The following is a 12,500-nucleotide window of genomic DNA, read 5'->3' on the forward strand; positions in this document are numbered from 1 at the left end:
TCACTTTGTTTCAATAGTATCGCCGATCCATTCATAGCCCAAATGTAGACCATTGGTGGCTATAATAGCGGCAAAAATCCATAAACGGATCATATTTTTAATGTTAAAAAAAATATTTTATAATTATTTTGTTTGTATAATAACAACAAAATTAATACAGAATTTCTAACAAATAGTTTGATTTTTTTTTTAAAAATAAATAAATAAAATATTTTTATTTTTACAAATAAATAAATTACTAAATATTTTTTTTTGATAACTTTTTATTTAATAATAATTAAATCTATAATTATATATATGAAAAAAAATTAAAATTCAATATATTCTTTAATATATTTATTCTAATATAGTGCCTAGGTATTAATTTTTTAATTTAAATTTATTTTAATTATTTTATTTTAACATTAAATTACACACACACACACAATTATTTTTAAGTGTAATTTCTATAATAACTTTTCAATAATAATTAATTTTTTATTATTTTAAAATTTATAACAAATTTTTACACCACTTTGACTGTCGGAGTCATATATACTGTATATATATATATTTGAATAGAAAGTTACAAACTTAACTAACAGTGCCTTAAATACCTGTCCTCATCAACAACAACACTATAAACACTTGACAGTCATATATAAAATATATCAAAAAATATACTGATATATCAATAACCAAGTATTGACTGTCAATAATCATGTCATACGACAACATATGCTTAATAAATATAAAAAATAAAATAAAATACTATTAAAATAAATAAGAAAATAAATAATTTCATAATAATTTACAATAATATAGTGTATTATAAACTAATTATTTTTTTTTTATTTTTGATTGTCTGATAATACTATATAAAGCATTTTTGTTGAAACCTTTGAAACACTTATATACATATAACTGATAATAATATTATATATATATATATATATATATATAATTAATTGAGTTATAATACTGTAAATAAACTGTAGTTTTATTTTTTGCATCAATCAATTAAATTGAATTTTTTTTTTTAATTTTTTCTATGAACTCATATCATTAAAACATGAAATATTAAATAAATTGCAAATAAAATCACAATCTTATGACTTATTGACAAAAAATTATTGAGTTTTAGACCAAGGGTTGGGAACAAAAACAAAATAACAAATAACAAATAGTTAAAATTATTTAATAAATATATTATTTATATAACAAAATTTAAATAATGCCAACCCTTGGTCTCGATAAATAAATTATAAATAAAAATTTATTTAACAGTGAAATGCACTGAATTACTGTAATTACTGTAAATTATAATTATGTAAACAATCAAACGTGTGCTTAAAATACATTTACATTATAATTTTTTTTTGATAATATTTTAATATACAATATATATTATTTAATATATATATACTGTATATATACGTCACTATATACTCAAAAAAAAAATTATATTAAATATTATATAACTAATCAAAAAAAAAAAAAAATTTTATTTGATTCAAATAAACAATTTATAACTGTATATACCGTACAGTAAAAAAAAATAAGTTTATAATATAAATAATGGAAAATTTTTTGTCGTGTTTATTATTATTAAAAAAAACAACAAATAATTTTTTTTTTGTAAAAAAATTATTTACTCAATATATTAGTCGTTATATATATATAAAAATTAAACCTAATAATAAAATATAATAATAATAAAAAAATATTGCATCCAACTTATATATATATATATATAAATATATATTACATATTTACAGTGCAATCTTAAAAAATGATAAATTATATTATTTTTATTTATAAAAAAAAATATTCTGGAAATATTCTTAGAATTTTACATTTAAAAAAAATGAATTTTAAAAACTATACACCATTATTTTACTAAATAACAAACAGTTAAATTAATTTATTAAATATAGTAATAATTAAAAAAATGAATTTTAAAAAAGTATTTAATTATTTTTATAATTTAATAACTGATTTAAATGAAACTGTGTTTTCAATTAATTAATTAAAATTATGTTTAATTACAATTTATATCAATTAATATATATATATATATATATAATACAGAGTTGCTAATGGTTTTAAATTTCAGGGGGGTATAGGGATAGGTAAAATGGAAAAATTTTCGAAAAAACTTGGGGGGTATAGGGGGGGGGGGGGTGAACATTTATTATTGCATTATTAAGCAACAATTTTTGCCAAATTTAAGTAAATTCCCATTAAATTCCCACTAAATTCCAACTAAATTACAACTAAATACCCAATAAATTAACTAATAAAAATATTCTGAAATTAATTTCTCAATATTCAAAATGTTTTGTAAATATTAGTAATAGATATAAATAATAGTAAGAACATTTTATTTTAAATATTAAATTGACTAGTATCATCTGAACAGTCATTTTAAATTTATTGATTATTTAACACACGCTGATCTAATAATAAATGAAAGTAAACCATTTTATTCTAAATATTAAATTGACTAGTTTTACCTGAACAGTCGTTTTAAATTTATTGAATATTTAACACACACTGATCTAATAATAAATGAAAGAAAACCATTTTATTCTAAATATTAAATTGACTAGTTTTACCTGAACAGTCGTTTTAAATTTATTGATTATTTAACAAACATTGATCTAATAATAAATGAAAGTAAACCATTTTATTCTAAATATTAAATGGACTAGTTTTACCTGAACAGTCGTTTTAAATTTATTAATTATTTAACACACGCTGATCTAATTATAAATGAAAGTAAATCATTTTATTCTAAATATAATATTGACTAGAATTACCTGAACAGTCATTTTAAATTTATTGATTATTTAACATTGATCTAATACTGAATGCATCGCCGGTCAGGTGCTTGGCAAGCGCAAGCAGCCTCTCGTAGTCGTTATAAGCGTATGTCAATGCGGTGAAGCCATCGAACCATTCGTCGATAGGAGTTACGGAGGAACCGCCTATAAATGGTTCACATAATTTAGATGCGTGTTTTACGGTACTATGCGGTCGTGTTGTTGAGGTATCGGCATCGGAGTCCAATCGCTGTACGCTAGTACTCGATAAACTCGATGCCGTATTGCGATTGTTATTCACGTTTCGTGCGACGGCGGCCACTTGAGCAGCTCTGGTCAGCGTTGCCAGACGTTGTGCTAAGCCATCCTGTGTCGGGTCGTTAGTCATATCGCGCGTCAATGCTTTCAAGTCTGAAGCGATTGACAACAAGTCTTCATTCGTGTCTTCGGAAATCGGGTTTAGTCCGTTCGCACCCGTCGTTACGTTCAGGTCGTTACTGAACGGCGGTAGTGTTCGGTCACTACTTAATTGTTAAGACATCGTTGTCTTCGTATCGTTTTTCTAAAACGCTTTATTAACGAAAAAACCGTTGAATCGATGAGAGCCGTTAAGGCGACAAAAAACCGTTGTTTTTTGAATTCAAAAGTGTCGGTGAGTAGGTCGTCGAAGTCGATTTACTTTCGATATCCGCGTGGTAAGTATCTCAGTCGACTGCGCCAATTGATTTGAGTGGCCGTTGATCAGGCGGCCAATAACTCGGGTTCGGTTAAGTATACGAAATAAGTACACGTTTTTATATGAAAGCAAACGATTTTATTAAATATAAAATATGCGACTAAACGCTGTGAAAGCTAAACGACTACTACTGTTGCGGAAACGGTAGAGTCGTTGAAATAATGCAATGCTGTCGCTGTTGATGTTGTGTTGAGCGCCAGCTGTTAACACAGTATATGGCCGGCTCTACCATATCGTCCGATCTGATTGTCCGAATTGATGTGTCCGATGATTGTCTCGGTGGTGGTAACCGTAATCTATCGCACGATACACATAAACGGTAGCGCCCAATGGACCACGTATGCACGTGTCGACTGCACCTGCAGTTTTCGGTGTTGTTGCTGTTGTTAGTGGTGGTGACCATAATGTTAGTCTTTATCGTGGTTTGGCCGTCGTTGTCAACCGTTTTTTTCAATAATGATATTAAATTTATTTTGTTTTTTTATTTTAAAAAATAAATTATATATAATTATTTGAAAAATTTATTGTTATTTAAAACTTTTTAATAATTAAGTCTAAATATAAAATATATTTTTATGAAAAGACAGTTAGTTTAAGATTAGATCCACAGATTAAAGGCACAGTTAGTTAAACCATACAATGACTACCAATACTACACCCGATTTGGATAGACATAGACAGACCATACAGTCGTTGACTGCAATCCGTACAGCAATTGCCGCCAGCAATGACCAGTCAAACACCCTAACCGATGAACAGCTTAGACAATGGCTGCATGAGATACATGGGCTACAACTGGGTATAGACTCGGGATCCAGACGTCGATGGGAAGGCCAACACGTTTACCGCGAATGTCAACAATTGATACGATCGATACGATTGATGTTAATATACAGACAAATGACAGCCGAAGGCGATCCAGATGTCCAGCGATTGACAAAATCAATGGCTGCTAATCGTCGGGCCAGACCTCGTCAGAGGACACTATCGTATGGGACGAGTAGTCTGAGTAGTCAACAGCCGGCAACGGCACCGCTAGTACAACATAGACGAACATCAGCCGGTCAGCTACATCAGCGGCTGAAATCGGTAACACCCGCCAGTCAGCGTAGGCCACCGCTTGAGCGGTCAACATCAGCACACAATATACGGGTAGCCGTACTAACCGAACGAGAAAGACAGCGGACATCAATCTACGAGACACCATCGGGCAGTGGTGGCCGAGTAGGTAGTGGTTGGTCACCAAATTTGTTGATGAGCGGACTGTACGGACATTTGCCTCAGCTCACGACCGACCATCTCAAGGGTGAACTGTTTATGTCGGCCAGCGATCGCCAGCTAACCGACCGAGACTACGAACTGCTAAGCCATGAACTCATCAATTATGGCCTAATTATTGATCAACAAAACCAGTTGGATAAGGGAACTATGGGTATAGTATTTACGGGTAGGTATGGCCAAAATGTATATACACTATAGATATACTGTATATAGTTTTTAAGCATACAATACACAGTCATATACTGTATTAATAATAGATTTTGTTTGTTTGGCTTTCCTATAGATTAGTAAACTAATGGACATTGAGGGCCAGTATATCCAGGGTTGTCAACCGGGCCAACAATTTGCAGCCAAATTGATTAAATTTGATACAACTGACAGCAAACGTAAACGCCGGTGTCTATACATGGAGAAGCAGATTATGAAACTGATTGCCCGATCAGCGCATGTGAATGTTGTCTGCTATCGTATGGCCGTCAATATGGGCCGGTCGATTCAATGCCAAATACCAACTGTCCATCAGCAGCTGGAATGGTTCCTGAGCTATGAACGTACTGTGATTATCATGGATCTGGCCGATCACCAGTCACTATATGATTACCGATTGAAAGCATCGGATGAGACAACTGGTAGTACTAGTAGTAGTAGTAGTGGTGGAGGACTAGGACAGGTAGTATTTGATGCCAGGGTATGTGTAAAATTTCTACGCGATATGCTTGCAGGGCTCCGGTATTTGCATCGTTTAGGCGTAACACATGGCGACATACACGACGGTAATATACTATTGTTCAGCCATTCCCTGGCCAACCCGTCGCGCGATCCATCCGTACCATTGGTAGCCAAATGGACAGATTTTGGCGGATCGAAAGTCAGGCGAATAGATGGGCGCCAGTATCTGACCGATACTGAGCACCGGGATTATGTCGAAAAGGATATGCTATGTATGCAGTATCTGGTCAGAGACGATATGCTCAATCAAGTTGATCCCCGTATGGATCAGCCGCGTCTGGACGTATGGCGACAGTTGGCCGACCAGTTATCCGAAACCATTGACATACAGGTGCTGTACATTGACTATCTGGTCGTTATTGAGTCGATTGGTTTGTAAAATGATTGTGTTTTTTGTTAATTAATTCAATAAATGTCTTATAATATACTTATTTGGTTTAGTTTATGGGGGGGGGGGCTGGGGTAGTAGGGGTGGGTTGTGAGGTTAGGAAGTGGACTGTGTGTTTTTTTTTGGAGGGGTGGGTTTGTGAGGGTAAGAAGTGGATTGTCTATGTTTGAGATGTATAAAAAATTGTAGTTATTTTACGGCTAAATAAATACAGTATATTTAATATACTGTTTTTGTTGATATCGGCCGGTGCTGTCATTGTCTATGTGTGTGTGTGAGAGAGTGTGTGTATGTGTGTGTGTATGTATGTATGTATGTATGTATGTATGTATGTATGTGTGTGTGTGTGTGTGTGTGTGTGTGTGTGTGTGTTTGTTTGAATGTCTATATGTGTGTAACATACTAAACAATTTTCTAATTTTAAATCAGTATTTAATAATAATTTTTTTATCATTTGTTAAAGTATTTGAAATATATGAGAAATACCTTCAAAACCAGTTTGTTGTATTGGTTGCTATTGTAACAAATCTAACTGTCCATCATCATCATCACCATGTCCTACCCGACTACCACCATCACTACCTATCGATTCAATGACAAACAAATACTTATCGTACAGTTGTTCAATATCTGTATCGACCGATCGTATCAATTTGTCGGCCAATTTACGCCATACCTTGAGTTCATTGGGTAGACCATCACTACTACTACTACCACCACCACCAACACTACCGCCAGTTCCCGATTGACGATCGACAACAAATACATCGATCATCGGATGCCAAAACATTAGGCCTAGCATACGGCGATCGGTAAACCTATACATATCAAACTCGTCCACTGACAGATACCGGCGCCCATCAGCAGCAGTAGCTCCCAGATCCAGGCACTGGGCGTAACCGAAATCGGTTAGTTTGGCCACATAGGGAACACCACAACCACCACCACCGGTAGGATGATTCAATTGGCTAAATACCAGTACATTGGCATCGTGTAGGTCACAGTGGGCAACATGTTTACGGTGCAGATATCTGACTGCACCTAACAGATCGCGCATAAACTTTATGCACGTGTCGACCGTATACTCGTGAACCACTGGTGGTACCCGTGATTTAGGACGTCTCAGTTGCCGACGTTGTTGTTGTCTGGATGGTTGTACACCTCTGGCTATAAACTGGCGCAACGTTTCCCGATCGGCCAAATCCATGATCAACAACGTATGCTGATAGCTGTAGAAGCTTTCCCAATGGGTATCGTACTGGACATTGACCAGTACCCGACTGCCCATATTGATGGCCATCCGTAGGCCGACAATATTCGGATGTTTGCCGACGTATTTCATAATTTGTTTTTCCATATAAACAGCCAGCCGTTGGTCGTCCCGGGCGTCCAGTGCTAGACGTATGTATTTGGCGGCAAACGGTCGACTTTCCTCAACATTATCGTCATCAATGAGATACCGGTTCTCACTGGCCATCAATCGGGTCCTAATCTGTATACATAAATAAAAAGTTAGTTAACATATATAACTGTGCCATGAAATTAATCTTATATAACATAATAACATAAACATATAACAACACATACATTGCGTCCATACCTACCGGTAAATACATGTCCATAGCGTCCCGTTCCTACAATTATACTGTCGTCTAATTGAAAACCATATGAAGCTAATTGTTGGCGCAATCGTCGATAGTCGTTATCGTTGAGCGGGTCCCGAATATCGGGCATAAATAGTTCGCCAATTATTGGATACAATGGGTGTCCCGGTCCCGGATGACCGTACAATGAACTCATAGACAATTGCGATGGTTGGCCACCACCACCGCCAGCATTAGCGGCAACCGTCCTATCGTAATGAGATCTACTTCTAGCTACTGGTGCCGCCGCCACTGGCCTACTATACCTGTCCGTCTCAATTGTATGTCTCCTATTATGTCTATGTTGTTGCTGTTGTTGTGGCAAACGATGATCAGGGATACCAACAGCTCCGGGATTTTCAAGTGGTGGTAGTGATGGTAGTGGTTGTAGTAGAGGTGTCTGATCATCAGCGGTATCATCATTATTATTGATGTCCATATGTATTATACTGTATTATACAGTGTGTCTGTAGGTATGTGCAAACCAATCGTTAATTTTTATTTATTTAAAAAAAAAAAAATTTCATTATTGGATCAATAATTTTTATATCGTTTTTAGATTAAAGGGTTTATTTAGTTTAGTCTACATTTAGTGTACATATGAATAAAAAAAATATCTTAAAATATTAATTGACATAAAAAACATTTAGTTATTTAGAGAGAGAGAGAGAGAGAGAGAGAGAGAGAGAGAGAGAGAGAAAGAGAGAAAGAGTTTTATAAGTCTAACTATTGTCCAAAAAAATATACTAATAATTACTATACAACTAAATAATACAAAAAAAACTAAATTAACTTTTTTTTCTAAAATTACAAATTGTATTACAAAAAAAAAAATAATATTTTACTAATTACTCAAAACAACCAACAAAAACATATAATCTATCTCTCCATCAGTACAGTACAGTTACAAACCTATCGCCTCAATAATCGTCTGAAAGTTATTGTACAGCACCTGTATGTCTGGTGTTACAGACAATTGGTCGCAAAATTGACGCCACGGTTCCAACAGCGGCTCTTCGTAATCGGGATCAACCGTATCGAGCATATCGTCTCTGACCAGATACTGGAAGGTAAGGCAGTCCTGAAAAACGGCATCCTTGTGCTGACGATCGGTACTATACTGGCGTACGTCTATCTGCCTGATGGTAGACCTACCGAAATCTGTCCATTTGGCTATATAGGGTACGGTAGGATCGCGTGATGGGTTGGCCGATGTCTGGCCAAACAACAAGACATTACCGTCGTGTATGTCGCCGTGTGCTATACCTCTCCGATGCAGATACCGGAGCCCCTGGATCATATCGCGTAGAAATTTTACACATACCCGGCCGTCGAACGGTCCCAAACATTTGCCAGCTTCGGGTGCTGTCGGTCCCAGCGAGGCCACTATTTTTGCTGTTTGCCTATAGTCGTACAGTGACCGATGTTCGGCCAAATCCATGACTATAACCGTACGTTCGTAACTGCGGAACCATTCGAGTTGACTATTGCCAGCCAATTGGATCTGGATATCGCATTCAACCGATTGGCCCATATTTACGGCCAACCGATAGCAGACAACATTTTCATGGGGTTGGCCGGCAATCAGTTTCATAATCAACTTTTCCAAGTAGAGCATACGGCGCCTGACTTTCGGTTCGTTTGCATCAAACTTGATATATTTGGCCGCAAACGGCTGTCCTGGTTGGCAACCGGTTAGATACTGGCCCTCAATGTCCATCAGTTGTATAATCTATTTATACAAACAAACAAAATAATTGTTAATATACTGTGTGTGTGTATGTGTGTGTGTGTGCTCTGTATACATCAACCCACGGGTACCTCTACCACACCCACTCCCCCCCCCCAAAAAAAAACCGTACATACATTTTGGCCATACTTACCCGTAAATATCGTACCCATAGATCCTCTATCCAACTGGTTTTGTTGATCAATAATTAGGCCATAATTGCTGAGCTCATGGCTTAGGAGTTCATAGTCCCGGTCGGTTAGCTGGCGATCGCTGGCCGACATAAACAGTTCACCCTTGAGATGATCGGTCGTGAGCTGAGGCAAATGTCCGTACAGTCCGCTCATCAACATATTTGGTCGACCACTACCTACTCGGCCCGGGGTTTCGTAGATTGATGTCCGCTGTCTTTCACGTTCGGTTAGTATCGGTACCCGCATATTGTGTGCCGATGTTGACCGCTCGAGCGGTGGCCTACGCTGGCCGGGTGTTACCGATTTCAGCCGCTGATGTAGCTGAGCGGCAGATGTTCGTCTATGTTGTGTCGCCGCCGCCGCCGCCGGTCGACTGCTAGTCTGATACGATCGTGTCCTCTGTCGAGGTCTGGCCCGACGATTAGCAGCCATTGATTTTGTCAATCGCTGGACATCTGGATCGCCTTCGGCTGTCATTTGTCTGAATACTAACATCAATCGTATCGATCGTATCAATTGTTGACATTCGCGGTAAACGTGTTGGCCTTCCCATCGACGCCGGGATCCATAGTCGATAGCCTGTTGTAGTCCATGTATCTCATGCAGCCATTGTCTAAGCTGTTCAGCGGTTAGGGTGTTTGACTGGTCATTGCTGGCGGCAATTGCTGTACGGATTGCAGTCAACGACTGTATGGTCTGTCTATGTCTATCTGAATCGGGTGTAGTATTAGTAGTCATTGTATGGTTAACTAACTGTGCCTTTAATTTTGGATCTAATCTTAAGCTAACTGTCTGTCTGTTCAAATGATATTTAGATTTTTTTTCTGATTTTTTTTAAATATTAGATTTTATTGTTTAAATGTTGAAAATTTTTAATAACATTTTTCTAAAAAAAAATTGAAATCAAATACAGATTTTTTTATTTTTAATTAATACAACAATAAATTTAATTATAATTTTCAACAACAAAAAAAATAATTTAGTTGGTATTATTAGACTGACATACATGTATAGACAAACAGCACCCATAGTTTCTATAACACTATTACAGGTACTATTAGAGGAACAGTAGGTCCTTAATTGTGCGCATAGTTAGATTGACTGATTGACTGACAAACATATATATAGATAATTGTACGCAAACTATGTCGTTGTCGTCGACACCCATTGTTATCGGCGGCGGTAATGATAGCAACAATAGTAGTCGAGAAGCAGATCCAGAGGTCAGACAAGTATTGTTGGAAATCATCGATAAGGTAGCCGACGACGATGTAGCACATGAAACGGCAGTCGGACAGGTCATGTCGGATATGGTCGATACGGTTGCTGAGGCCAACAACAACGATAATGAAGACTATATGCAGTGGATGTATAGACATCGGCCACTACTGACTGCTAGCCGTAGTCGTCGACCCAGACGTAGGGATAGGTGGCAAACAATGGCTACGGTAGGGTATAGACCACCGGCTCAACCAACACCAGTAGTACCACCAGTAGTAGACAGGAGTAGGTCGTTACAGGACATCACCAGTGATGATGAACCCCAGCTATCGCTTTACGATGAGAAAGCCGGTGCCGGACCTCCGCCTCATCTGTTTATGAGCTCACTGTACGGCCATACGGGAACCGGCGGTAGTCATATCACTGGTGAATTGTTTCAGCGGACAACACCATTCAACGGCAACACCAACAACACAAACATCGGGTCGCTATCGGACAGCGACTATCAGTTGCTAATCAATGAGCTAGAGTACTATGGCTTTCATTTAGATAGGACAGTCATTGGCCGGGGAGGTTTCGGATCGGTAGTTACCGGTACTTATGGACCAAATGTAATGTATAAAAGTATTTATAGACAAAGATATTGATTATTAACCAAAAAAAAATATAATAATAATATTTTTTTTCTATATATATAATATTGATAGATAAGCAATTTGATGAAAATAGAGGCCGTCTATCTCAATGGTGGCTCAGCAGCTCCTGGTCCTCCTACTACTACTGGTAGTGTTGGTAGTGGTAGTGGTGGTGGTGCTAGTGGCGGTGGACCTACCGGTATACAAGTTGGCCAAAAATTTGCCGCCAAATACATACACCTGATCCCCAGTTCAAACAGTTTGCACCGATCGCTGGTCTATCTGGAGAAGCTAGTAATGAAAGAGATCCGGCATCGTAATTGTGTATCCTATAGGATGGCCATAAATTTAGGCCCCCGTAAGCTATGTACATACGGGTGCGACCAATACTATAGCTACGAACATACCATGTTGATTATGGACTGGGCCGACCAGGGTGATCTGGAACAGTTTATTCACTATCATTTGAGAACCGGTAGCAACCAATACAATGTGGGCACTTGTATACGATTTATGCGTGACCTATTGGCCGGGGTCAGGTATCTGCACGGTAAGTCAATAACACACGGTGATATATATGCGTGCAATGTATTGATATTTTCTAGACAAGTACCTGTCCGAGTGGAAATACCGTTTGTGGCCAAACTAAGTGATTTTGGTTTGGCCCAAATCAGACAACTGGCCAGCAGTGGTGGCCAACCATATCTAACCGATCAGCAGCACCGGGATAGTCTACGAACAGATATGGAACAGCTGTATAAATTGTTTATGTTTACAATGATTAAACAATCGCATCCCCAAGCTATGTGGCTACCGGAGCTTGAACCATGGTGTCAGTTGGCATTGGATTTGAACAGGAATTGGGATATTAGGGTTATATTTCAACGATATGCTCAGTTAATTGGTTGGTGTCCATAGATGCTGCCCCGGTTAGGTTAGGGTTAGGTAATTTGGTTTATATATATATATATATACATGTGTGTGTGTGTATGTATTATAATAAATATAGTATACCAGTGCTTATATATACTGATAGTGTATTTTATTTGTTTTTTTTTTGTTTGATTTTTTCATTGTTTGATTTTTTCATTGTTTGATTCAATTAAACTAATTATAATAATTGGTATTATTATAATGTTT

The 12,500-nt window shown here is 36.8% G+C and overlaps 4 protein-coding genes across 4 annotated transcripts; 2 read left to right on the forward strand and 2 right to left on the reverse strand.

The window, feature by feature from the left end:
* Positions 1-4,122: 4,122 nt before the first annotated feature.
* Positions 4,123-5,929, forward strand: LOC128956803 (uncharacterized). Its single transcript, XM_054302516.1, has 2 exons — positions 4,123-5,004; positions 5,105-5,929. Exons 1-2 carry the CDS (start codon positions 4,180-4,182, stop codon positions 5,927-5,929), a joined length of 1,650 nt encoding a protein of 549 aa, XP_054158491.1. The 5' UTR covers positions 4,123-4,179.
* A 485-nt stretch (positions 5,930-6,414) lies between these two features.
* Positions 6,415-8,075, reverse strand: LOC128956879 (uncharacterized). Its single transcript, XM_054302593.1, has 2 exons — positions 7,526-8,075; positions 6,415-7,430 (listed from the first exon to the last, which is right to left on the reverse strand). The coding sequence occupies exons 1-2, from the start codon at positions 8,018-8,020 to the stop codon at positions 6,453-6,455; spliced, it is 1,473 nt and encodes a 490-aa protein (XP_054158568.1). The 5' UTR covers positions 8,021-8,075; the 3' UTR covers positions 6,415-6,452.
* A 326-nt stretch (positions 8,076-8,401) lies between these two features.
* On the reverse strand, positions 8,402-10,334 carry LOC128956866 (uncharacterized). The gene is made up of 2 exons (XM_054302579.1): positions 9,448-10,334; positions 8,402-9,313 (listed from the first exon to the last, which is right to left on the reverse strand). The coding sequence occupies exons 1-2, from the start codon at positions 10,240-10,242 to the stop codon at positions 8,486-8,488; spliced, it is 1,623 nt and encodes a 540-aa protein (XP_054158554.1). The 5' UTR covers positions 10,243-10,334; the 3' UTR covers positions 8,402-8,485.
* Positions 10,335-10,486: 152 nt separating this feature from the next.
* LOC128956876 (uncharacterized) lies at positions 10,487-12,377 on the forward strand. The gene is made up of 2 exons (XM_054302589.1): positions 10,487-11,336; positions 11,433-12,377. The coding sequence occupies exons 1-2, from the start codon at positions 10,650-10,652 to the stop codon at positions 12,276-12,278; spliced, it is 1,533 nt and encodes a 510-aa protein (XP_054158564.1). The 5' UTR covers positions 10,487-10,649; the 3' UTR covers positions 12,279-12,377.
* The last annotated feature ends 123 nt before the right edge of the window (positions 12,378-12,500 follow it).

Source organism: Oppia nitens, unplaced genomic scaffold (genome assembly GCF_028296485.1).
Source record: "Oppia nitens isolate AA-2021 unplaced genomic scaffold, nextdenovo-longstitch-racon4-pilon3 scaffold33_pilon_pilon_pilon, whole genome shotgun sequence".
NCBI lineage: Eukaryota > Metazoa > Arthropoda > Arachnida > Sarcoptiformes > Oppiidae > Oppia > Oppia nitens.